Genomic DNA, 23137 nt, shown 5'->3' with positions numbered 1-23137 from the left:
GACTTAAAACTAATTGAATGGTACCTTTGCCTCAGGGGGTCTGTATCGTTTTTATTGGCACTAAGCAACTTTGAGGAGGATGATAGGAACACTGCCACACAAAAAACTACAAATGTGCTGAATGCTTTATGGTATACGTCACTTCCCCCTTTCCCCATTCGTCAAAAACGGAAGGCAATTTGAATGTCGATGCGCAATTACTGTTTTCCTGGCAGAAGCTACAAAACAACTGAAACGTTTTTGTGCTGAGAAAATAACAAAAAAAAGAAAAAGGGAAGCTACCCAAAAAAAAGGACAGTCAAGAATCAACATTGGCCCGGACTTCACTCGCTGGCGTGAGCTAAAAAAAAAACGATGCATTGCGGTTGTCCTCATAGGAAATATGGCCTTCCTTCAGACATAACAATACCGCTATTGTCCATATGGCGCCGCAATAATCAACGTAAACTGAAAGTTCCTTAGTGTTGCTTTAAATCAAGTGAAACTGTTGAGTCACACATTGTCACACGGGCTAGGCAAAGCCACCCTACAGCGTGGGCGCAGATAAAAACGACCATTTTGGATAGATTAGACCTTTTTCTTCATCTGGCAGAAAAGGCCACGGCCTTGTCTCTACCGCATCCAATAATTAGTTGGAATGACAATATACATTATTCTGGTATTGTTAATGTTGGGTTGGTATAAGTGACCATTGAAGAAAAACGGATCTGCGGAAGTTCCTTTAGAACTTTTCAATGACCAGATAAAAGGAGTCTTACCACATATTTTCACTAAAAACACTTTATTTATTCCACCACCAAAATCTTTAAAATATATCATATCTACAGAAGAAAAGAAAAAAGAAAAAAATATATATATATATCATATCCTAGTGAGAGGCGATCAATTGTTTCCATGACGACAGAGGTTGTAGTTTTCACAACTCATCTTTTGAGCTGGAATGTATAGGCTGAGTGATGCGTACGTTGTCCTTGTGGTTTCGGAGAAGATTCTCAATGTAGTCGTCTGTGAACGGGATTTTGGAATCCTGTGATAGGAATAAAGTCACATTGAAGTAGGAAAGTGGCAGAAAAAAAAATTGCCTTCAAAGTCAAAATAAAATTTTGTTAACCACCTCAAAAGAGTGTCGTTTTATCCCGACGCACGCTGTGGATTTCTCGTAGCAAAGCACGACGTCCAGTCGATCCGGTTCGTGACTCAGAAGAGCTGCATGGAACTGGTCGTAGTGAGAATCTGAACATGGGATCAATTGTACACGCATTAATGGTCAATATTTAAATGAATGACTGTCCAAACGGCGATCATACCAAAGAGTTGTATGCATGCAGTGTACAGCTTGTCTTTGGTAAACTGCTTGTGGGAGTTTAATCTGTTGCACACCTCACTGATCAGGTCGTCCACAAGCGCCTGTCGGCTTTCAACCGGAGCTTCCTGAATTTCTTTCTCAAACTCTAGAGAACAGAATATCAACATCGTGAAGAAATGCAAGGGGGGGAGGGGAAATCTGATACAATGGTACATCGACTTACAAGTGCACCAAGTCATGAGTTTTCCGTGCTATAAGTCGTCGCTTGGTCGATTTTTTTAAATTTATGGTCCAAGCAAGCTTCAGATACGCTGCCGCTCGATGGAACCAGTAAACCTCAAAACATCTGCCTAACATTACATGCCTTACTTACAATATTAGAAATTATAACCTATCCATTATTTTATTGTTATTTGTTAAAAACTCACCTGCAGTTATTTTCTTAATAAATCATAATAAAAGTATTGCTTTGGCACCAACTGGTGGCATCTTGGTGAGTTGAGGAGCTTCATTTAGATAAAATTATTGCCATCTGTACCAAAAGAAAGTGTTGAAGTGAGTTGAAAAGATTTATTTAGACAAAAGTATTGTTTTGGTGCCATGATGTTGCCAAACAACTATGTTGAGCCCTCTTGGTACTATAGAACTGTGCTGGAGTTAAGTAGCGTCATTTATAGAAAATTATTACTTTGAATCTACATGTGGCATCTAGGTGTCAAAGAGAGGGGAGGAGCCTTCTTTGCCGTAGACAAAGCAAAAGTATCATCTTGCCTTCTTGGTGCCAAAAAGCAATTTAAAGTGAGGTGAGCAGCTTCATTTACCTTTGTAGACAGCAGCAGCGTTTTTACGACTAACTTGTATCTATAAGCAATTATGAAGCTTTTAAGGCAGGTATCAATTACAGTAATCACATGTTTTTACTATTTGAGGCAAGGGTCAGAGCTAATATGGTTTTGGACTAAGTGAAAAGTAGTGTAAGGAAATACTTTTTCTAAAGGTGCAGAGAGTATGAATTATTGAGAAGCCTGATAACATATACTGTATAGACCAGGCCAAAGTGTTATCCATACAGTACCTTTGGCTGCTATTATGCAACTTTCGTAGTAGGCATCTGTGGAGGCACAAACAAATTACAATGAATCGGAAGGAATTAAAAATGTACTACAGTATTGCCTGTACTTACAGCGGTCTATGTTTTCAGTCTGGACATGCAGAAAGAAGCAGCTACACAGCGCAAAAAGAAGGATCTTCATGGTGTGTGGCTGCACAATAACCATGTTTACCGACAAGTGATCACGTAAAGGTATCATCTTGTGCATTGCGTGCAGTCACGTGATCTCACAAGACAATAGGGTCGCATCACCGTTGCGCCACACTTGACAGATTTCAGGTTTGTCTGGTTTTCTCCGAAAGAAATTACATGGAAGCCGAACCACCACTGGTATTTGTGGTCTATTGTGTCACTAAATGCATGCAAAACATTATTTATATGCATTGTTTTGTGTCTAATTCAAGTGTGTGCAAAGTACGACTTGCACATACACGACTCAACAATATATATATATATATATATATATATATATATATATATATATATATATATATATATATATATATATATATATACACACTCCTCTGTGAGTTATGCCCCTGGTAGGGTCACCCATGGCAAACAGGTCCTAGGTGAGGGACCAGACAAAGCATGGCTCAAAAGACCCCTATGATGAATGTAAATTTTGAAACGTGATTTCCCTTGCCCGGACACGGGTCACCGGGGCCCCCCTCTGGAGCCAGGCCTGGAGGTGGGGCTCGAAGGCGAGCGTCTGGTGGCCAGGCCTATACCCAAGGGGCCCGGTCGGGCACAGCCGAAAAGGCAACGTGGGTCCCCCTACCCATGGGCTCACCGGGTGCGCAGCCTTCGGGTGGGGGGGACGGTTTCCTGACTGTTGTTTGTATAGGCTGGCCAAGCGGAATGCAGCTTCGGCGGTCGCTAAGGCAAAACCTGGACATGGGAGAAGTTCGGTGAGGCCATGGAAAACGACTTCCGGACGGCTTCGAATAAATTCTTGTCCACCATCCGGCGTCTCAGGAGAGGAAAGCAGTGCGCCATTAACACTGTGTATAGTGGAGATGGGGTGCTGCTGACCTCGACTCGGGACGTCGTGAATCGGTGGGGAGAATACTTCGAAGACCTCCTCAATTCCACCGACACGTCTTCCTTTGAGGAAGCAGGGTCTGGGGACTCTGAGGTGGGCTCCCTATCTCTGGAGTCGAAGTCACTGAGCTGGTTGGAAAGATCCTCGGTGGCAGGGCCCCGGGGGTGAATGAAATCCGCCCGGAGTTCCTAAGGGCTCTGGATGTTGTGGGGCTTTGGTGGTTGACACGCCTCTACAACATCGTGTGGACATCGGGGACAGTGGCTCTGGATTGGCAGACTGGGGTTGTGGGGACCGGAGGGTGTGTTCCAACTATAGAGGAATCACACTCCTCAGCCTCCCTGGTAAGGTCTATTCAGGGGTGCTGGAGAGGAGGGTCCGCCTGGAAGTCGAATCTCGGATTCAGGAGGAGCAGTGTGGTTTTCGTCCCGGCCGTGGAACAGTGGACTAGGTCTACACCCTCGGCAGGGTCCTCGAGGGTGCATGGGAGTTCGCCCAACCAGTCCACATGTGCTTTGTGGACTTGGAGAAGGCGTTTGACCGTGTCCCTCGGGGAGTCCTGTGGGGGGTGTTTTGGGAGTGCGGGTTCCCCACTCTGATACGGGCTGTTCGGTCCCTGTACGACCGATGTTAGAGTTTGGTCCGTATTGCCGGCAGTAAGTCAAATTCATTTCCATTGAGGGTTGGACTCCGCCAAGGTTGCCCTTTGTCACCGATTCTGTTCAAAACTTTTATGGACAGAATTTCTAGGCGCAGCCGAGGCGTTGAGGGGGTCCGGTTTGGTGACCTCAACATTGCATTTCTGCTTTTTGCAGATCACGTGGCGCTGCTGGCTTCTTCAAGCCGTGATCTCCAACTATCACTGGAGCGGTTGTTTCGGTCACGAGCTGTGGGTCGTGACCAAAAGAACAAGATCCCGGATACAAGCGGCCAAAATTTGTTTCCTCCGTAGGGTATCCGGGCTCTCCCTTAGGGATAGGGTGAGAAGCTTGGTCATCCGGGAGGGACTCAGTGTCGAGCTGCTACTCCTCCGCTTTGAGAGGAACCAGTTGAGGTGGCTCGGGTATCTGGTTCAGATGCCTCCTGGACACCTCCCTGGAGAGGGGTTCCGGGCATGTCCCACCGGTGGGAGGCCCCGGGGACGACCCAGGAGACGCTGTAGAGACTATGTCCCTCGGCTGGCCTGGTAACGCCTTGGGGATGCCGTCGGAGGAGCTGGCTAAAGTGGCTGGGGAGAGGGAAGTCTGGGCTTCCCTGCTTAAGCTGCTGCCCCCGCGACCCGACCCTGGATAAGCGGTAGATGATGGATGGATATATATATATATATATATATAAAAAATTAATGACCTGGTCTACTTGTCTGTTTTAAAAAACCCAAATGTGGACGTTAAGCACAACACAAACCGACGTTTTAATGTGTACAAGTGTTGTATACAAATACAACTCATCAAAACCATTTATTTTGGTTTATTAAAAAATAAGAAACTCAAAAACTGGCTATGCTACTTATGTCGTTTCACCCAACCTTGACTCTATTGCGCCATTTTCATTCTGTTGGCAATTGGCATCTACGGTAGTGGAACCTCTAAATGTTTTGTGTGTTTTGCTTTTTCTTTGGAATGAGGGCACCAACAAATGCAAAGAGAGAAGGATTGCAATGACAACCATGCAAATGTAAACTTTCCACTGCACAGCAGTACGATGGGAAACTTGGGTAAAAAATGTGTAGCAGTGAACATCAGTTGGAATGTCAACAACAAACGACAAAAAGGCTCCCCTGTATTTACACCTCAGCATGTGGCTGCAGTCCGTGATGATGACAGTAGTGATGATGACAGTAAAAGGACTGCTACGTTAAAGTGGAGACTGCGGAGTCTGCAGCCTCCAGAGATAAGGCACAGCAACAGGATGCGCTACCATTAACATGCTTGCCTAAAAGTTTCGTGATTTCCTGCCATAACGGCTAAAGCGGGATACACTACACATACATTTTAAGCCAAATTTGAGCGTTTTACATTCCTTGCCACCAAAAGGCAGATGTTTCTAAAATATTATCCGGAGCAATTAGTTTGTGATGTTGAGGTATTGTTAGAAAAAAAAATATTTGCATTTATAACATGTATTCTGTTAATTATAAGCTCATACAAAGTTTTTTTTTTTAATTACCTTGTTCGCCTTTCTCTGATTTTGTATTATCACTTTGCCAAGAGACTCCTTGTTGAGAAAAGTGAAACCACCGGCGGCCATCTTACGTTGCCACTCCCAAAGACTGTCTAACTTGAATTCATTAATTTCTCCAAAGCGTTTTCATGTTATTTTCTGCGTCGACAGCGAAAAAGTCTGGGAGAAGCGCTACATGTACATTTCATTGCTAAGAAAGAGACTTTTAATTTTCTCTTATAAGATATACTATCTACGGGTGCTACTCAAAAGATTCGTCTGCATCATATTGTCAGAGCCATCAACAATCAAGTGAAAGTAAAGTCCATCAGAATTTTTTTTTTGCTGCGAAATTTAAACCTAACCTCTGTCCCTCACAATTCACAATATTGAGATAAACTCTGATCGATACAAACAGTAAAGTTCGCTCATTGCTAGGCTCTCATTATACCATAAAAGGATCCTAGCGTTCACCACACACAGTGTGTTTTTTTTTTAATAACAGAAGTTGTCAGTACAAGTGGTAACGTAAGAAGGTTGCCCTTTGGCTTCAGCCGCGAGGGTGACAGTCCAGCCATATTAAAGTCCATGGTAGTTATTACATAAGCTAACAGTTAGCCTAACTGCTTCTATTTCTTCATTTTTGTATTTTCAGGCAAACTTGATGACCTGTAGAGGCACACTGCCTTTCACAGCTTAGTACTAGTACTACAACGGCCATCTGTTTTGAGGAAGAGACTGGCAATTAACGGTGGAGATCAAAAATTATGTATGCGGTGGCACACTGCGTACACATGAAGAGCACATTGCACACTACAAAAAGTGTTGTTTTTTTCTCCTTGTCTTGTTGGGTGTCTCACCTTTCAGAAATTGGTTACGAAAAAAATCAGAAGGTTGTGTATCCCGCTTTAGTCGACATTTGTGGTCAAGGTTCAACTGTACTTAAGAAATAAATATGTTCTTTAAAAAACTACAATAAAAGCTGCAATACGCTAGAATCGGTCTAAGGTCCTTCGACTTTGATAATGTTGAGGTGTTGATCCTGCGTGGACACACTGCAGTCCTGAAGATTCCTCTCGGAGCAGCTCGTCTGGAAATCCGACGTCTTGCTTCGTGCCTCTCTAAACGCCTGAGGATGCGAGCGGTCATACGCGGGCACGTAAGATTGGGCATAGGGCGCCAAGAGATTCTGGCAGTTTTGCTGGGGGTATGCACCCGCGTACGTTTGTTGCGTCTGCGGGGGTGTGTGAGTGAGCGGGAGGTTCTCTGCGCTGCTACACGGTGGGAAGCCATTCATGCCATCAGGGCTCAGGGTGGGAAGTTTAAAGGCCTCGACGGGTTCCAGACTCTCGAGCGAGTCGTAGGCTGCTTGGGTTTGGCTGCACTGGTTGAAGGTGACTTGGTTAAAGTCGAAGGTGTCTTGGCTGAATGAGGAAGAGGAGGCGGGCAAACAGGAAGGGGACGGCGTTTTGTTTTGTGCTCGCTGAGTATTGCCGCAAGGTCCCGCTTTGAACGCGAGGCTCTGCAGGGTGCTGAGGATCTGCTTTTGGATGTGAGTCTGCTGCACCTGCTCCCTCTCCAAGCGGCTCTGCTGCTCCACTAGCATCTTCACAGCCAGGCCCAGGCTGCGTACCTCGCAGCCCAGTGTCTGGATCTGATCCTGAAGGCCGCCTCTCGTTCCGGCATCTTGGCTTGGCTCTCCTCCGAAAGTCTGCATGCGAAGGACGGCGCCCCCAGGAGCCGAGGATGCTAAAGGAGCCGCTGGACGATTGGGAAGCCGGATTCCAACTCGAGGCAGCGTGTGAAGGGAGCGCACGGACAGACCTGGTCTCTGTGGGAAAAAACGTCTGGTTGTGTTCGTGCCACCATCTTCCAATCTGGTCTGAGAAATTAGGAATTTATAGAATTCTCATTATTGAAGTCATACCACATTGTGACTAATTTAGCTATGGAATTGCTATATTTCTATGTATGGAAAGGAACAGCTCAGGACCCAAATCATACCACGTCATGCATCATCCATTTTCTCACCTTTTCTGTGGTCAGATCATAATGTGTTGGTACTGCTACTGCTGCTGATGGTGGTGGTTGTTGTGACATCGCAGCTAAATCGGATCTTTGGACGTTTGCGTGTTCTCTCCTCAAAAACGATGTCACCTGGTAGAACAAAACCACAATCTGTCAACTCAACTCAAACAACTGACAGGTAAGAATGCTAATAATCAGACCTTCATCCTGTGCGTCAGAGCTTTGTCCAAAATGCGTTTACGAGCCACCAGCATAGAGCTGATGGCGGGGGAGGGTGTCACTCTCTTCCTGGTGAAGGCCACAGATGCTGTTTCAGGAGATGAAGTCGCACTGGTCTCTGCTCTTTGCTGACTCTGCGCTAAAGAAGTGACGCTCACAATCTGGATGTCGTTATCATCCAAACACTGCTGCTGCTGGTCCACTTGACTCTCTGCGCTGCTTTCCCCATAGCCGGATGCTTTCACATTGCTGCCTGCTTCCATGGACGCCTGCTTGGCGAACTTGGTAAAGTTGGCGCGGTGGGACGAATCTCGTAGTAGGTGTTGCAGACGTATGTTGCTCCAGCTTTCCTGCAGCCCCCCGACGAGATTCTGCATAGGCATCTGTGCCGTGTTGCTCGCGGCCTCCAGGGGCCTAACCCTGCCCGGTCGCCTGCCTTGGAACTCCCTCAGGAACAGGTAGATGGCCTGCGCTGACACCTTGATGTTCTCTAGCTCCAGCACGGCCTTGATCTTGCGGAAACTCAGGCCGGCCTTCCTCAGCTCCACCACTTTGCGCTTGGCGGCGTCGTCCAGGCGACCCATGGCGTGGTTTGTATCTACGGAAAGGAACACATAATAATCCAAATAATATAGCCAAAATCCACAGAAGCTTTCACACAGGCAAAATATAAATTTACAGAGTTATAAGCGAGCACAGGGACACAACCACCCACCACGCACTGCCAAGCGATAGAACTATAAGTACAGTGTAAAACTCAATATGTGTACTGTAAAGCAATAGTCAACCATATTTATTTACTTTCATACGTACCTGTGGATAAACTAGTGAAGTTTGTGGTAATGTACACGAGCAGCGTACGTACCGCGCCGGTTCCATTCAAGCGAATGGGAGTGAGCCTCGCCTTTCATTAAATACCTTTTTTTATACCACATCTGGCACTTTCAAACTGTTTACACCAAATACTGTCTAAAAAAATACATACCAGTAGCTGTATTACATAGCTGTAGTACCTCAATCATGAGCATAATTAAAATAATTAAATTACATTAGTGTTGCAATCCCAAATGTTCATCAGAAATGAGGCAGAGGTTTTATTAAAAAAAAACCAAGTATATTTACTAAATAATTAAGAAAATGTTTTAATAAGTGTCTTTTATAAATTTTGAAACAAGCAGGTCTTACATTCAATGCAAATTGATTGTACAACTGAACTGTGCACTGTACTAAATTAAAAACAAGTTTAAGCATATTCAACAATGCATAGTTTTAACACTTAATTCAGCATCCGAGATCATCTGTACAGTGCAGTCAATCCACATGACAATGAACAGCTCTAACATCAGACCCAACCAAAATATACCATGTGCTATCATAATAGGACAGACACTGCACATTATAAAGAACACAAGAAATACATTTACTCCAACAACCATGAATCATAAAAGCAAATGTGTCTACTCAAGTGTTGGCTTATCCTCAAACAATGTTTTGATACACAATCATCGATACAAAACGATAGCTTTGCATCGACAAACACTAACAAAAAGTCGAGTGCTCACCTGGAGAAAGAAAAAAAAGACACTCGGTGACATTCGAGACACGCCTCGTTCGAAATCACTCAGTCGACAAGCTAACGTCTGTTTCTTTTTTTATGGAGGAGCGCATAAATAAACAAATGAGTCGTAAGTGGCGCTCAGGTAGTGACGCCACTTCCGGCTCTGTCGTCATCAGCCAGCGACTCTACTCGAGGCCCGTAGTCGCCCGGGACTCTACCACCTGTAACAAAAAACATGTAAGTTTGCTATTTATTTAAATAGTTACCGTTGAGATAATGATGTTATTTGGTAGTTTTTGTTGCATGCAACGATTTGCCATACAGCGTAAGGTTATATATGTTTCATATGTCGAGCATTTCACAATTTGACAAAAGCCCCGTGGTTTCCGTCTGCTTGAATGAAATTCAATGGCGGCGTGTTTTGTGTGTCCGTGTGTCCGTGTGTCCGTGTGTGTTTTTTTAAAACATATATATATAAATTGCTTTTGCATGTATTTAATTATATTGTTTTTCCGTAATGTCTCACTTGTATTTGTTTATAAATTCAGCTCGCTCGGATGTACAATATTTTCTTGCAATTTATACAGAAACCAAATAATGAAAAGATTTGCGGGCATTTTGGGAAGCTAACCAGCTAGCATGTACACCACTCGGCTACATTAATTCATATAAAGGCCATACGAAATTAATTTTATGAAAGCGCTGCGCGCGTAAACTGGAACAATCGCATTTGCTTGAGACTGCTGGCAATGTTTTTACGCAAGAACATGTTGTTAATTGTGTGCAGTACGTCATTCTGAGGTGGTCCTAATAATTTTGTTTTCTCACTTTCGATAGATGGATATTTTATTCAATCACAAAAACACGGTTCCTGTAGTCTCTACAATGAAAACAGATGATAAATTAGGGTTGCTGAGTAGCTAATAATATTAAAGAGTTAGAAATTATTAAATGTTCATTTGAAAATATTAAATAGTATCTAAAAATTCTTAAGATATTTATTACCATATTAATCATCTACACAAGTTCCAGTGCAGTCTGAAAGTCCGGAGTAACGTGCATGATGAGCACTTTGCCAGATGGTGATAGTACAGCACAGTTGTGGAAGTATAATTAGTGTTTCCCTCTCATAGTGCTTTCTATAAGCATGGAGGGGGATGCGAAAAACATTGAGATTATATTTCAAGACCTTATCGCCCAGCACTAATACCTTGTTTTTGTTTTTATTTTTATTTTATTTGTCTGTCTGTAGGGCACCATCTCCTACTAAGCGGAAGGAAGAGGAGAAAACTAAAGACCGAGCCAAGGACAAATCTGCCGCCAAGGACGGTGAAAAGGAGAGAGGGCGGGAGAAAACCAGGAAACGCCGTAGTGCATCCACCGGAAGCAGCAGCAGCAGGTCTGAAGCCCACAACTACAAATTATTGATGAACTAGGCATACAATATTACTTTTAAAAATGACAATGACATTGTCTTACAGCTGTGCAGCAAGTGCAAACATGCATGCTTGTCTGCCTTTGCCATTTGCCTTTGGCCGCACGCCACAGTAGGGAAACTTTAGTCCAGAAAGAAATTAGGCACCAAACATGTAATAAGCACATTCATAAACGAACTGCTACAACAGCAGCGGATGCCCACACACTCCGCTGACTGGCTGACGGTTACAGCTCTCAACTGTACGCTCGCACACGCCGATTCCCATTCACTCACCAGGGGCCAGGTCTCACTATTTAAATCCATACACACTCAGTCACAGATATTACAGTGTGGAACATTAGGATGGTGACCCAAAATGGACAACAATAGTACCCGCACCTTACATACATATTTTGATGTTGATGACTAGTCATTTGGATAATTGGTAGAATAATTTATTCCAAAAATATGCGATAGGTGGAACCCTACTTGCTGTACAAAGCAGTCAGCAGCATATGTTGCAATTCCTACATGTTTCCTCTTTGCCGTCCCTGGTACTTTTTCTATGGTGGCATCTAAAAAAAACTAAGACAAAGCAAAACGCACTTAAGAGATTTGCAAATGTCTCTAGCAGGTTGAGAAAATTCTGCTTCAAGTCCAAATTGTAGCAGTAGCGGGGCATCCCACGCTGGACATACCTGTTAAATGAGGCTAAAGCTGACCGGCACGTTTACAATCAGGTCCCGATCGAGCTCCTCTTCCAGCAGCAGCTCCGGTTCCAGCTCGGGTTCGTCCAGCGGCTCCAGCTCCTCCGGAAGCAGCCACTCGGGTTCCTCGAGCTCGCGATCCTCCTCCTCTTCCAGCTCCTCGGGCTCGCCCAGCCCAAGCCGCCGGCGCCACGACAACCGCCGGCGCTCCCGCTCGGCGTAAGTCCCTCTTGATATGCAGGCATAAATCGTACTTGTTTGTAATGATGATCAATGTTGTTGTTGTTGTTGTTGTGCAGGTCCAAAACACAGAAGAGGGGAGACGAAAAGGAAAAAGAGAAAGATAAGGAGAGGAGGAAAAGAACCCCCAGCCCTAAACCTACCAAGGTTCACTTGGGACGGCTGACAAGGAATGTCACTAAGGTCTGCCCTTTTGACACTAACAGTTCCTCTGAAGTTTTACATTGGTACTCGACTTGCAAGTGCCTCGAATTGCTAATTTTCTTTAGTTGAGAGTTTTGTGGATTAAGAATCTTGATGACCATGTTTTTCAGAACAGTCTCGTCATCTTGATCCATCTCACTGTGCCATCCTGTCGCGCTGAAGTTCACACCAATTCATTCTGCAATATTATCCCCCCTTTTGGGGGGTACTCAACCCCCAAATCAAACAAAAATGTTCCTTTTTAAAGGGGAAGTCAATTCAAATGTTTTAACTTTTTTTAAATTGTACAATATGTACCAATATTACAATAATACCATTGTGAGGCTAAGCAGTTCAGATAATGGATGGATTTTGTATGTGCCACCAGTCTAAACATAATGTTGAATTCGTGGCAAATCAATTGAGCAGAAAAATCCGCCCAAATGTTGTCACTTAGTGCCACTTGGTGTCAACTGAAAATGACATCACAGTGCCTGATGGATCAGCCCAGAAAATATGTGAGCCGTGACGGTCATTACTAGAGCCCTCGGCACGTGGTGTCACTTTCATTCGACAGCAAATCGCAGTACAGAGCAAAATGGCAGCCTCCTTAAATGGATAAAACGGGTGGGTTTCTCTGCTTAATTCCTATTTCACAAATGCAATATTAATCACAGTCAATTAATCAGTTAAGACTAGTGGGGGCGCATAGAACATACTATTGTAAAGATTTTTTTTCACATGACTTCCCCTTTAAGTCTACAGTGTCTAAATACAAGAAGACTAACATACACATCTGGTTGAGGATGTACAGTAGTAGCTACTGTACTTTGTCCTTTTATTTTAGTGCCTGACTTATATGGATTTTTTGGGGGGGGGGGCTGTTGAGCAGGTGGGACTCCTGATAAGGGGCTTCTTTCATTTTGATGACTTGGTGGCGGAATTAAACTCGGAATAATCTTTATTGGCCTAGTATGTTAAATACACAAAATTACTTTGTCTTCAGTAGTCCGAGCTACTCTAGTATTACAGCAACAAGCAACTTTAACAAGATAGGACCTAATTATTTGTTTTAAATATTGGCAAGTTTCTCCCATTTTTCTTCTTGCAAACAGGACCACATCCAAGAGATCTTTGCCACGTATGGGAAAATCAAAACGGTGGAGATGCCGATGGAGAGGCAGGTTCCGCACATGTCCAAGGGCTTCGCTTATGTGGAATATGAAAGCCCTGAGGAGGCACAGAAGGCCCTGAAGTACATGGATGGAGGTAGGGTAATGTTTAGTACAGTGTGCAAAATTATAAACTCATGTACAAGGGGTCTTCAGTTTAGTTTTGTCCATTTATAGTTTGTGTAGCAGCATTTTGTCATGCGGCTCAAAAAAGTACAACACTTTTTTTGGGGGGGGGGTGTAAGATTGTATTATTTGAAGAATACAATTTGTCTAGAAATATCCTTGTAAGATTTGTAATAATAAAAAAAAGGGGAGGGGATTTTATAGTTCTCATGATTATAATTCTTTTTCTCAAATACATCTTAAATGTAATCGTTTTTTGTTTTTTTTAGATTCAAACTCTTATTTATTTTTTTTGATTTTTTTTTTTCAGCTTTATTTTTTAGTTTACATTTGTTTTCTTGTAAATATTGTTAAAGTACAACTGATTGACTGTTTCAACATGTGTTCACAGGTCAGATTGATGGACAGGAGATCACAGCGGCTGCTGTGCTGCCCCAGAGGGTCCGTCCACCGCCTCGTCGACTGTCTCCCCCTCGCAGAATGCCCCCTCCGCCGCCCATGTGGCGACGCAGCCCGCCCCGCATGAGGAGAAGGTCCGTGTTCCATACTTTATCTTCCTTTCCTATTTCTTTCCACTCAAGGACCATTTTGTTAATAACCTTGCCAGCAAGCTGAATTCTCGCGGTATTTGTGAGTTCACAAACTCTGGAGAATACATCTTGTACCGCTCCCGCTGATACGTTTTCAGCTGACCTTTTTTAGATTGGAACAATCGGGCGTTGTTTAGGGCGGGACAAAACCAGTAAGCAAACCTAACAGATAGACGCTGCAATTAATTCTGTTCTTGCAGAATTACTCACCTTTCCTTGTTGAATTTGAACAGCGAGAGACGCTTCGTGCATTTTTATCTGGTAAAGATGTCCCCCCCCCCCCCCCCCCCAAAAGATGAGACGGAAGATGACATTTTTATTCGTTGTCTTGATTGGTGAAAACAAACGTGCAAAGATGCCGCATCATCCAATCCGCTCGAAATATTGTACAGCAAGCCCGACCTTTCCCGAACGGGTCTGCCGAGTGAAGAACTCCCTTGAGTGAATGACAATTATCAATCTGGTTTGTGAGGTTATTTTGTTAAGTCCTATGAGAGCCACACAGCGGATAAAAAATGCCGCACCTCGCTGTTTAGCCGTAACAACTTAATTGAGGGGAAAATGTAAAAATAAACACCTGAGATAATGTGGTTTCACAAATGTGCACACACTCTTATAGCTAGCTGGCTGCGTTCAGAATTAATCGCATGTAAAATTGCGGTAAGCACACAACTGTAAGCATTTCGTGCTTTTAATATACCTTCAAGCCCAGCTGTTCTCGTAGGCTTTTCCTGACATTTTCATTTTTCCAATGTCCTTTCAGGTCCCGCTCCCCAAGGAGGCGTTCACCAGTACGCCGCCGCTCTCGCTCCAGATCTGCCGGCCGCAGGCGCCACCGTTCTCGTTCCAGCTCTAACTCGTCCAGATAAACTAGTTTTCTGATTTGAGCCAGTTTCAACTTACTTTTTATTATTACACATTTCCAAAAAAAGGTTTTGTTGCCCTCATGTAGGATTTTTTTTTTTTTATGTCAGTGTAAGTTTTTTGTTTGTTCGGACGAGTCCACGCTGAAATTGTGACCCTTTTTACTCTATTGACTTGTAGAGAGTTAAAAAAAATAAAAAGAAAACTTGTGAAACATTATCACTGTCAAGTTTGTTTTGTTGAATAATGAGTATAACACAGAAGGTTGTTTTTAACTTTCTCCTAGCACCATCATACTGTAGTTGGGAGGCATAATACTGAATTCCTCAATTTTCTATAAGGGCTTATCGTGACCAGAGACAAGATTTGAACTGCGTTGAACCTCAGAACTGAGGCAGATGTGCTGCCAACCACTCCTGACTGCTGCTAATATTAAACCTAAATTTTGTTTTTACTAAAAGGGGAAAACTGTTTTATTACGACTCATATTTAGCATACATGTCATGTTTGCTTGTGCCATTCAATTTCAAAGTATATTTTGTAATGGTCAATGTGAAAATTTTCAATCAAACTTTATAAGAGTGCTTTACCTACATGACAAAGTAACTCAAATTGCTTTACACTTCATTAAAATCAAGCCACCGCCACTCAACAAGGACTCGAACGCACAATGCAAACAAACAAAAAGGTAAGAGAGAAGTAGATCGGAGGCTTTTACTCCACTATTCTTATTTTTTTAATCGTTTTTCTCATAAAACAACCCTGATCGCTAAAAAGGTAACACGCTCAATTACAACTAGACTTAACGTTTTTCATTTGTCCATTGGTCTGCTTTATTCAAATGCTTTTCAAACAAACATTTACATCGGCTTTTCGGCTTGCATACAAATTCTCGTTACGCCGCCATCGTAGAAACTCGTAAAACGGAGACGCCTGCCGAGTCGATGCAATACACGACAATGACGCTAGGGGTCTCTCCACCCACTCACTCTCGCCATTCTCTCCAAACTGACAATAAAACCTTTCATAGCTGTCGCTGCTTGTCGTCGCACTTCCCTTTCTCCGTGCATCGTGTGCGGCGACGTCTTCTTGTCGTTCGGGAGTTTGACATTGTAACCCGGCGGGCAGAGTCGTCGTGAGGATGTTTTCAGAGCGGGAAAACAGCAGAAAGAGGCTGATGGAACTTTTGGACAAACCCGGAAATAGAAACTGCGCCGACTGCGGAGCGGCAGGTAGACTGCAGTGGGAGATTATTAAGATGTTATTTTAACAATTTTGTTACTCTTTCTACATACTAACATAAAAAAATACACCTACAATATTATAGTATATTTTGCAAGAGATACCGGCAGTGTCATGATAAATTTACAAAGATGTAAGAAAAACCTAATATAGTGTATTTTTAAATAATTATGCCGTTTTAACAGTACTTTTCGTGTTAGTTACGTTCAGTTGTGCCATTTTAGGGTCATTTTTGACACAGTTCCTTCCAAATTCAGCTCAAAAATTGTGCTTGAACCTCATTTTCTATAAATTTCAATAAATTCGGTGAATGTGCGTAGAAGCAAAACGGGTGGGATTAGTACCTCCAACAAGGTAAAGAACCACTGGTATACAGTAGAGCAAGACTGCCATTTTGATTAGTGGCAATTTTGGTACTTTGCAGGGGTACTTCTAAGATCAACTGATTTTGCCATATTGATATTAAATCGGAATAATCTAGACTAGATGACACAAAATTGTGGTGTGTGTGTGTGTTGTAGATCCAGAGTGGGCATCGTATACGCTGGGTGTGTTTGTGTGCCACAGCTGCTCAGGCCTTCACAGGAACATCGCGCAAATCAGCAAAGTCAAGTCTCTCCTGCTGGATCCATGGACCACAGCACAGTTGGAGGTGAATGCTTATGTTTTTGTTTTGTTTTTTATTATTGTGTGTGTGTGTGTTTAAAATAAATAACAGCTCCTCTGCAAGTGTGTCACCACAAAGCAGCATGCATACACATTGATAACATATCACTGACAAACATCACATTTCTCTTCCTTCCCTTTTGCAGTTGATGGACACGTTGGGGAACCACGTGGCCAAGGCTAAATACGAGCAGACGGTTCCCACTTTCTACTACCAGCCAACTCACAAAGACTGTGCGTAAGTGACAGCCCACACTTTTGGCAATGGCAGGTAGACTTATGCATACAAAAGCACTCTGTTGCTAGAGACAAACACGCATATTGACAAATTTGAGGTGCAGATACTGCAAGACACTGTAAAATTGAACATTTTAAAGAAATTTTACTGAGATATATTTATTTGTATTTATAATAAATGGTGCTTTGAGATATAAGTTTATTTGTTGCCCAGACCAGACTTATGTGCGCGTTTTGGCCACCTGGGGTCAGTATAATACAAATATAGAGCCACAGATGAAGAAGAGTCTCACAACGGACCCAGTTATATTAGTCTTTTTTTTGTGTGTAAAAGATAAAGAGTATATGTCTGTGAGTATTGTTAAATTGTCTGTCTACATGTGCACTATACTCCAAAAATCAAACAATTTGTATCTTGAAAAACTCACAAGTTGGCACCACTACATGTAATAAGTACAGAGTAAAGTCAAAGCTTTGAATGAAATTACAATCCTTATCTGTTGTTAGAAACAAAACAATTGTTGTTCGGCAGGCTCTTGCGGGAGCAGTGGATTCGCGCCAAGTACGAGAGGAAGGAGTTCATGCCTCGGGGGACGCAGGAGTCCTACTCAGCAGGTAAGTACTCAACATGCCACTCACAGTATACACATGCCGCAAAATCATCCTCTTCAATCGCCCCGTTATTTAAAGACGTACACTTTTGTGTGTGTGTGTTTTTGCTTATGTGGACCAGAAATGGTTAGAGAAATGCAAATCATTATGTTGAAGCAAAATCAAAGTACTGCCCGCTTGTTTTTACTCAGTGATGATAATCAAGTCATAATGACACGTGTAGATTCAGGTTTCAGGAATTGAAATTAAAGTTTATTAATTTGTTTTTGGGTCAAAGTCATTCATGCCATTATACCATTAATTTGTTTTAACCTCCCCAAAAAACATGAATGTGTACACACATAATATAGACACACAAATATACATGTAGAAGGTCACTCCGAGTCCTCATTAAGCCGTACTACTAGTTTTTCTTCACAGAGGATAAAGAATATAGTATACAATAGCAGTACGCATGTGAGTATCTTTATCTGCATACATGTGTTTGTGTTTAAATAACCCTTGCTTCAAGTGTAACATAACGTGTTTTGTTAGCCAGTCGTGATGTTTTGCATTGTTTGTTAGCATTAAGCTAAATGAACTTGTCTAAAGCAAAGTTACGTGGTTGTATAAAATATACAGTGTTTCCCACACCGTGTTAACACTTGGGCGGGCCACCCAAGTAAACTGGCCACCACCCAAGAAGTTTTCAAGGAAGGAAGGAAATAAAATTATATATATATATATATATATATATATATAAATAACATATATATAACAGGATTGAGAACCTCCCATCCTGGAGCTGGAAAAAACATATCGGTCTATCTCTAGAGTTGAATTGATTTCATTGCCATTTGCCAGCATACAGCACTCAAATTACTGCTTGCAAGTCAAAGCAAAAACAGACGTCTCAAAAGAGAATCTGCATATATCTAGGCTTTATTTTCTTCCATGTACACTTCCAGTATGTGTCATGGCCGGGTGTCCCAATACTTTTGTACCTTGCAGCAATCTGAACCAGTCTGTGCATAACGATCAGCACTCTTCCTCAGAGTGGGTGTCCCCCTGTCAATAGCGCCTTGTGTTGTTGTGCTGTTCAGCAATGTGGCTGCGAGGAAGAACGGACCGCTTTTGTATTCGCATTGTTGAATAATTCGACATCCCACTACTAGGCTATAGCACCATTTTGTATGCTGTATTTCAGTGGTTCAAATGCTAAATCCTCCACTGTTTGCTGCATGTTGCCTTAAAAGACTCTCGATGAAAAGGCTTCCTTTATATATGCACTTTCAGGGGAAGTACGTTATAATTTCTGACTAATATTGTGATCACTTGCAGCATTGCATTGCAGCCATGACAGCGTTGGTTTTGTCTTTTTATTCCGTTGTGCGTGGGTGTGCGTGTCTGTGTGTGCATTTATGGTGTAAGCGTGTGTGTTTGGCAATGATAAACCACATCTTCCTGCAGTGCAATTTCTAGTTTGTTCACACTGACTGTTGGAAACAAATAGGAGAATAACAAGTGTACGGTTAATTTCATTGAGGACATACAATGAGTTGAAGCTCAATTGTTAATATGAAGGGGAAAGAAAGTGTCTTTGTATAAAAAGTTGATCCGATAATTTGGTCTGTCTTGTCATCATGTGGCAGGCTACCGGGAAGGGTTTCTATGGAAACGAGGCCGAGACAACGAGCAGTACCTCAGCCGAAAATTCATCCTGTCCGAACAAGAGGGTGTGCTCAAGTATTTCAACAAGCAGGATGTGAGTGCTGACAATACACAATATGGCTTTCTTGTATTAGATTATTTGATAAGACAAGAAGGGACAAATATTGGAAATACATCTCGGTATTGTACCCGAACCACGTAATAAACATATTTGTATCAAAACTGAGCATTATGCGATTAGAATAGATTTTATTTTTAAATACAGCTCTTGTATTGGATGTCAGAGTGTAAATCGTGTACGTGTGTTTGTTGAGACACACAGCGCTGCTGGTTTAGCGAATGAACTCCACCCAAAGAGTACAAATTCGGCTATGGTATAAATTCAATTATTAGTTGCGCATCAATCGATTGGCCACTGATTGTGATCGACTCACTTCCAGGGAAAAGTACACGATCGGCATATGTCGTACTTTCATTGCTGATCACAAAACAGATCACCAGCAGCTTGTGTTTTGTAACCTGCAGCCAACTAGAGACTAGCCTGAGTCCCCTCTTCCTTTCCTAAATGCTGCACATGTTACAGGCCAAACCAGTAATTGAATCATAATATATGTTTGCGCATGTGATAGATTGAAAAAAAACAGATGAATCGATTATTAAAATGCTAGCTAGTGGCGAGCAGCTCTAAAACTGAAAACTGTGTCGCTATATGATCTATATTAAAATTGGTACCCACTGATATCACTCATGGATGATTGTATCGGAATAGGCAGCATAAAATCAGAACACTCCTAATAACTATGCATTCATGTTCAACAAATGCAATTTTTAAAAATGATTTCTTTGTACAGGGGAAAGAGCCGAAAGCAATAATGAGCATCGGTACGGTGAACGCTACCTTCCAGCCAGCTAAAATTGGCACAGCTCACAGCCTTCAGATAACCTACTTGAAGGACAACAGCACTCGCAATATCTTTGTTTACCACGAGGATGGCAAGGTGTGTGATGATGTAGAACTCAATGCGATTTTATGGTCATTGTTGCCAGGGTTGGCGCATATAAATGACTTTGATCAAGTTTTGCATTTTATAGCAAGTTACCAAACTGGAGTACGTAATTCAAATTTGGTAACAATGGAACAAAATGACTCTGAAAATGGCCATAATGGATGCTTCGAATCAAAATGGCAGGCTAAAAAAAAAAAAGAAGCAAAAAAAGAGAGCAATGATGATGACATGTCAAATCGGTGAAGTTACCGAATGAAGCTCTCTGAGCTCTCTTCAAAAAACAAAAAACAAAAAACAACATGGCAGGCTTACAGTGTGTAGAGTTGATCAACTTTTGAGAGCACCTGGAAAATGACTGTAGAATGGGCGCTTCAAATTGAAATGGCCGACTTCCTTGTGTCTATTCGGGAATCAGTTTGCTAGACTTGTAGGTCTACTCATGATTTACACAATTTAATTTTGCTAAGTGAAATTGGCTTCATGCCTTTATCCAGCAGGTATGATTGAATTGCACAACCATTGTGTCCTTTTCTGAAGGAAATGGTGGACTGGTTCAATGCCATCCGAGCAGCCAGATTACACTACCTGCAGGTGGCCTTCCCTGGAGCTCCCACAGCTGATGTAAGTCACTACCGCAACACAAACACTTTGTGTTATTAAAAACATCAATCCCATGCCGTCAAACGCTCTAAACGCTGTACAAGTTTGGAGCATCTAAAGGATTAACTTGCTTGCTGTTTTTCCAGTTGTTGCCCAAGGTAACGAGGAACTATGTAAAACAGGGCTACATGGAGAAGACGGGTCCCAAGGTGATGTCAGTCTAGTCCAAAGTATGGAGTTGACATTGACGAGTCATCATGCTTATCTCATGACAGCACACAGAGGGTTTTAAGAAGAGATGGTTCTCCATGGATGATAGGAGGCTCATGTACTTCAAAGATCCACTGGTGGGTCCTCGACAATGGGCTTCCTGTCAGCTGCATGTCCGGTAATGTGACTCCCTGCTTTACAAGGATGCCTACGCACGAGGCGAAGTGTTCATCGGCAGTAAGGAAAATGGCTACAGCGTCCTACCGGGCCTTCCGTTGGGCGTTCAGAGCTCCCACTGGCAGTTTGGGATCACCATAGCCACGCCAGACAGGGAGTTCCTTTTTGTGTGCGAGAGCGAACAGGATCGAACGGACTGGATCGCGGCGTTTCAGACGGTCGTCAACCAACCTATGCTACCTCAAGAGTATGCAGGTACGTTCAATCTCCAGCTGCACCGTCGCCTCATTCTTAAGTTCTTCTGAATACATTAACTTTATTTTAGATTGATTTAGGTTTATTAGGCAATCGTTAATTTCTCTTGCGGAGTTATGAGAGTTTTGTGTGCTATGCTCTGCTCACATGCAATTATCATAAGAAAATGACGGACATGAGATCTTGAAGTTGGTCTACTTATGATCAACATACAGGACTTTCACCTGGCTAAGTAAAACTTGCTTTGGGAGCTACATTTTCAAAACATTCTGAGCTAAACTGAACTTGTGAAGTTGATTTAATTCAGTCATTTCGGGAATACCTTCTTCAGACTTATAGATCTTCTCATGATTCTCAAACCTAACAAATGTCATGTTCCCGTGCCTTGAGTTGAAGAATGTTCAGTTTGGGAGCAGCGTTTCTGTGTCAGATGTCACATCCAATAGGAAAGCGGTCGGCAGAGTGCTTTCAGAGTGCTAAATGCAATAGACCAACCACGGAAAAAAGCATCAATGCATCCTGGTAGGCAGCTAAGCAATCCAAATATAGGCAAGCTTGCACCGGAACGCCGTTGTCCCTGCACTGAACACCAAAACCAAGTGCAGTGTGAAAAGGCCTTTCGTGTTATGTTTACAGCAAGGAGAACTGCTGCCATGCTCCACTTGCATGCAGTGAAAAAAAACGCTTAAACATTCTCACCCGTCTGTCTCCTATATAATAAATGTAGTAGCAATCATTAAGTTCATCTTTGAAGTGTGCCCATTGTTTTGTCAACATTATGCATGTATTTTCCTCTTTGTGTGACCCCCCCTCTATTTTGCAGTGGAGGCCTATTTTAAGCACAAACCGTGACTATGTAGCTGTTTGAAGAAGGACCTGTGAACCTCTAGTTCTCATGAGGATGAGAACTAGAGGATGTGCCAAACAAGCAATTTTTCTCTGTCATACTTGACTCACACTACAGTATGAGCAAGAGGAATGCGCAAGTGAGAACAAGCGGTTTCACATTTCTGGCAAGTTCAATGCAACACGTCATGCACAAGGTCATTACTGTTTACTTACTTGCTACTTGGATTCTACTATCTAATGCCAGGATAATTACTAAAAAATTATAAATCTTGTAATCAGTGTAACAGTTTTGTACTGCATGTCATGTATTCATTTTTTTCCAGTAGGGGGAGACAACGGACAGGTTTCAAATGTTCTCAGACTTTGGCAAGTTATGGTCATGGTGGTAAATGATTTACTCTATTTGTGTAAATCTATTAACGCTAATGTCGTTATCATGCACTCATTAATGAGTGCTTTTGAACTAAACGGAGCTATATTACAGTTGCTAGCAGTTTCTTTTACCCGATGGGAAGAAGGAAGGCACATAATTGGTTATGTTTATTTGTTGTGGTGGGGTGGTAAGAGAAAGGATAATTTAATAATTTGGGTCCCAATTTATCCAAATGAGTTCTCCAACCCTTATAAAAACGACTGTACACAATGTTTCAAAGTTCTCCATTAACTCATTCACTGCCATTGACGGCTATAGATGTCAAAAATTCATTAGAACTATTTCTATTAGTTTAACTTTTTTCCCCACTTTTGTTAAGTTTTTGTTGTTGTTTAGTATGAAAACCTTAATTAACATTAATTACAAAAAAATTGAATCGCCTGACGCTCCTAATTTTTAATAATCTTTTCTTTTTTTAAAGAAAAGATTATTAAAAATTCGGGGCGTCAGGCGATTACATTTTTTTGTAATTA

The 23137-nt window shown here is 42.3% G+C and overlaps 4 protein-coding genes across 7 annotated transcripts; 2 read left to right on the top strand and 2 right to left on the bottom strand.

Moving 5' to 3' along the window:
* Nucleotides 1-770: 770 nt before the first annotated feature.
* Nucleotides 771-2691, bottom strand: LOC147181440 (uncharacterized). The gene is made up of 5 exons (XM_086086756.1): nt 2490-2691; nt 2382-2417; nt 1308-1451; nt 1115-1233; nt 771-1027 (listed from the first exon to the last, which is right to left on the bottom strand). The coding sequence occupies exons 1-5, from the start codon at nt 2623-2625 to the stop codon at nt 917-919; spliced, it is 546 nt and encodes a 181-aa protein (XP_085942882.1). The 5' UTR covers nt 2626-2691; the 3' UTR covers nt 771-916.
* A 1761-nt stretch (nt 2692-4452) lies between these two features.
* Nucleotides 4453-9579, bottom strand: LOC147181439 (uncharacterized). 2 transcript variants are annotated; one of them, XM_086087795.1, is made up of 4 exons: nt 9432-9579; nt 7851-8467; nt 7654-7779; nt 4453-7504 (listed from the first exon to the last, which is right to left on the bottom strand). In XM_086087795.1, the coding sequence occupies exons 2-4, from the start codon at nt 8451-8453 to the stop codon at nt 6626-6628; spliced, it is 1608 nt and encodes a 535-aa protein (XP_085943921.1). In that variant the 5' UTR covers nt 8454-8467; nt 9432-9579; the 3' UTR covers nt 4453-6625. The 2 variants fall into 2 exon arrangements, with proteins under 2 accessions (XP_085943921.1, XP_085943930.1); XM_086087804.1 differs by having other exon boundaries at nt 4453-7453.
* Nucleotides 9580-9584: 5 nt separating this feature from the next.
* On the top strand, nt 9585-14945 carry rnps1 (RNA binding protein S1, serine-rich domain). 3 transcript variants are annotated; one of them, XM_086087835.1, is made up of 7 exons: nt 9585-9664; nt 10680-10826; nt 11612-11770; nt 11851-11974; nt 13090-13243; nt 13664-13805; nt 14626-14945. In XM_086087835.1, coding segments are annotated over exons 1-7 (834 nt in total). In that variant the 5' UTR covers nt 9585-9662; the 3' UTR covers nt 14732-14945. The 3 variants fall into 3 exon arrangements, with proteins under 3 accessions (XP_085943961.1, XP_085943951.1, XP_085943941.1); XM_086087825.1 differs by having other exon boundaries at nt 11609-11770; XM_086087815.1 differs by having other exon boundaries at nt 11585-11770.
* A 788-nt stretch (nt 14946-15733) lies between these two features.
* LOC147181437 (arf-GAP with dual PH domain-containing protein 1-like) lies at nt 15734-22935 on the top strand. The gene is made up of 11 exons (XM_086074980.1): nt 15734-15958; nt 16490-16620; nt 16781-16872; nt 17404-17486; nt 19115-19227; nt 19985-20131; nt 20678-20761; nt 20887-20949; nt 21016-21087; nt 21154-21382; nt 22206-22935. Exons 1-11 carry the CDS (start codon nt 15868-15870, stop codon nt 22232-22234), a joined length of 1134 nt encoding a protein of 377 aa, XP_085931106.1. The 5' UTR covers nt 15734-15867; the 3' UTR covers nt 22235-22935.
* The last annotated feature ends 202 nt before the right edge of the window (nt 22936-23137 follow it).

This window comes from Leptonotus elevatus, chromosome 1 (assembly GCF_054856555.1).
Source record: "Leptonotus elevatus isolate MCC_2025b chromosome 1, RoL_Lele_1.0, whole genome shotgun sequence".
NCBI lineage: Eukaryota > Metazoa > Chordata > Actinopteri > Syngnathiformes > Syngnathidae > Leptonotus > Leptonotus elevatus.
Note: the sequence above shows the minus strand (reverse complement) of the source record. Positions and strands in the feature narration are given on the sequence as shown.

Coding starts and splice junctions, on each gene's coding strand:
- LOC147181440 (XM_086086756.1), bottom strand. CDS start 2,625: ATGCACAAGATGATACCTTTACGTGATCACTTGTCGGTAAACATGGTT. Junction 1,452..2,381: donor TTGCATAATAGCAGCCAAAG/GTACTGTATGGA, acceptor TCTGTTCTCTAG/AGTTTGAGAAAGAAATTCAG. Junction 1,234..1,307: donor TGCATGCATACAACTCTTTG/GTATGATCGCCG, acceptor TCCCATGTTCAG/ATTCTCACTACGACCAGTTC.
- LOC147181439 (XM_086087795.1), bottom strand. CDS start 8,453: ATGGGTCGCCTGGACGACGCCGCCAAGCGCAAAGTGGTGGAGCTGAGG. Junction 7,780..7,850: donor CTCTGACGCACAGGATGAAG/GTCTGATTATTA, acceptor TTGTTCTACCAG/GTGACATCGTTTTTGAGGAG. Junction 7,505..7,653: donor ATGATCTGACCACAGAAAAG/GTGAGAAAATGG, acceptor CTAATTTCTCAG/ACCAGATTGGAAGATGGTGG.
- rnps1 (XM_086087815.1), top strand. Junction 10,827..11,584: donor ACCGGAAGCAGCAGCAGCAG/GTCTGAAGCCCA, acceptor GTTTACAATCAG/GTCCCGATCGAGCTCCTCTT. Junction 11,975..13,089: donor TGACAAGGAATGTCACTAAG/GTCTGCCCTTTT, acceptor TCTTGCAAACAG/GACCACATCCAAGAGATCTT.
- LOC147181437 (XM_086074980.1), top strand. CDS start 15,868: ATGTTTTCAGAGCGGGAAAACAGCAGAAAGAGGCTGATGGAACTTTTG. Junction 20,762..20,886: donor CTGGAGCTCCCACAGCTGAT/GTAAGTCACTAC, acceptor CTGTTTTTCCAG/TTGTTGCCCAAGGTAACGAG. Junction 21,088..21,153: donor TGTACTTCAAAGATCCACTG/GTGGGTCCTCGA, acceptor CTGCTTTACAAG/GATGCCTACGCACGAGGCGA.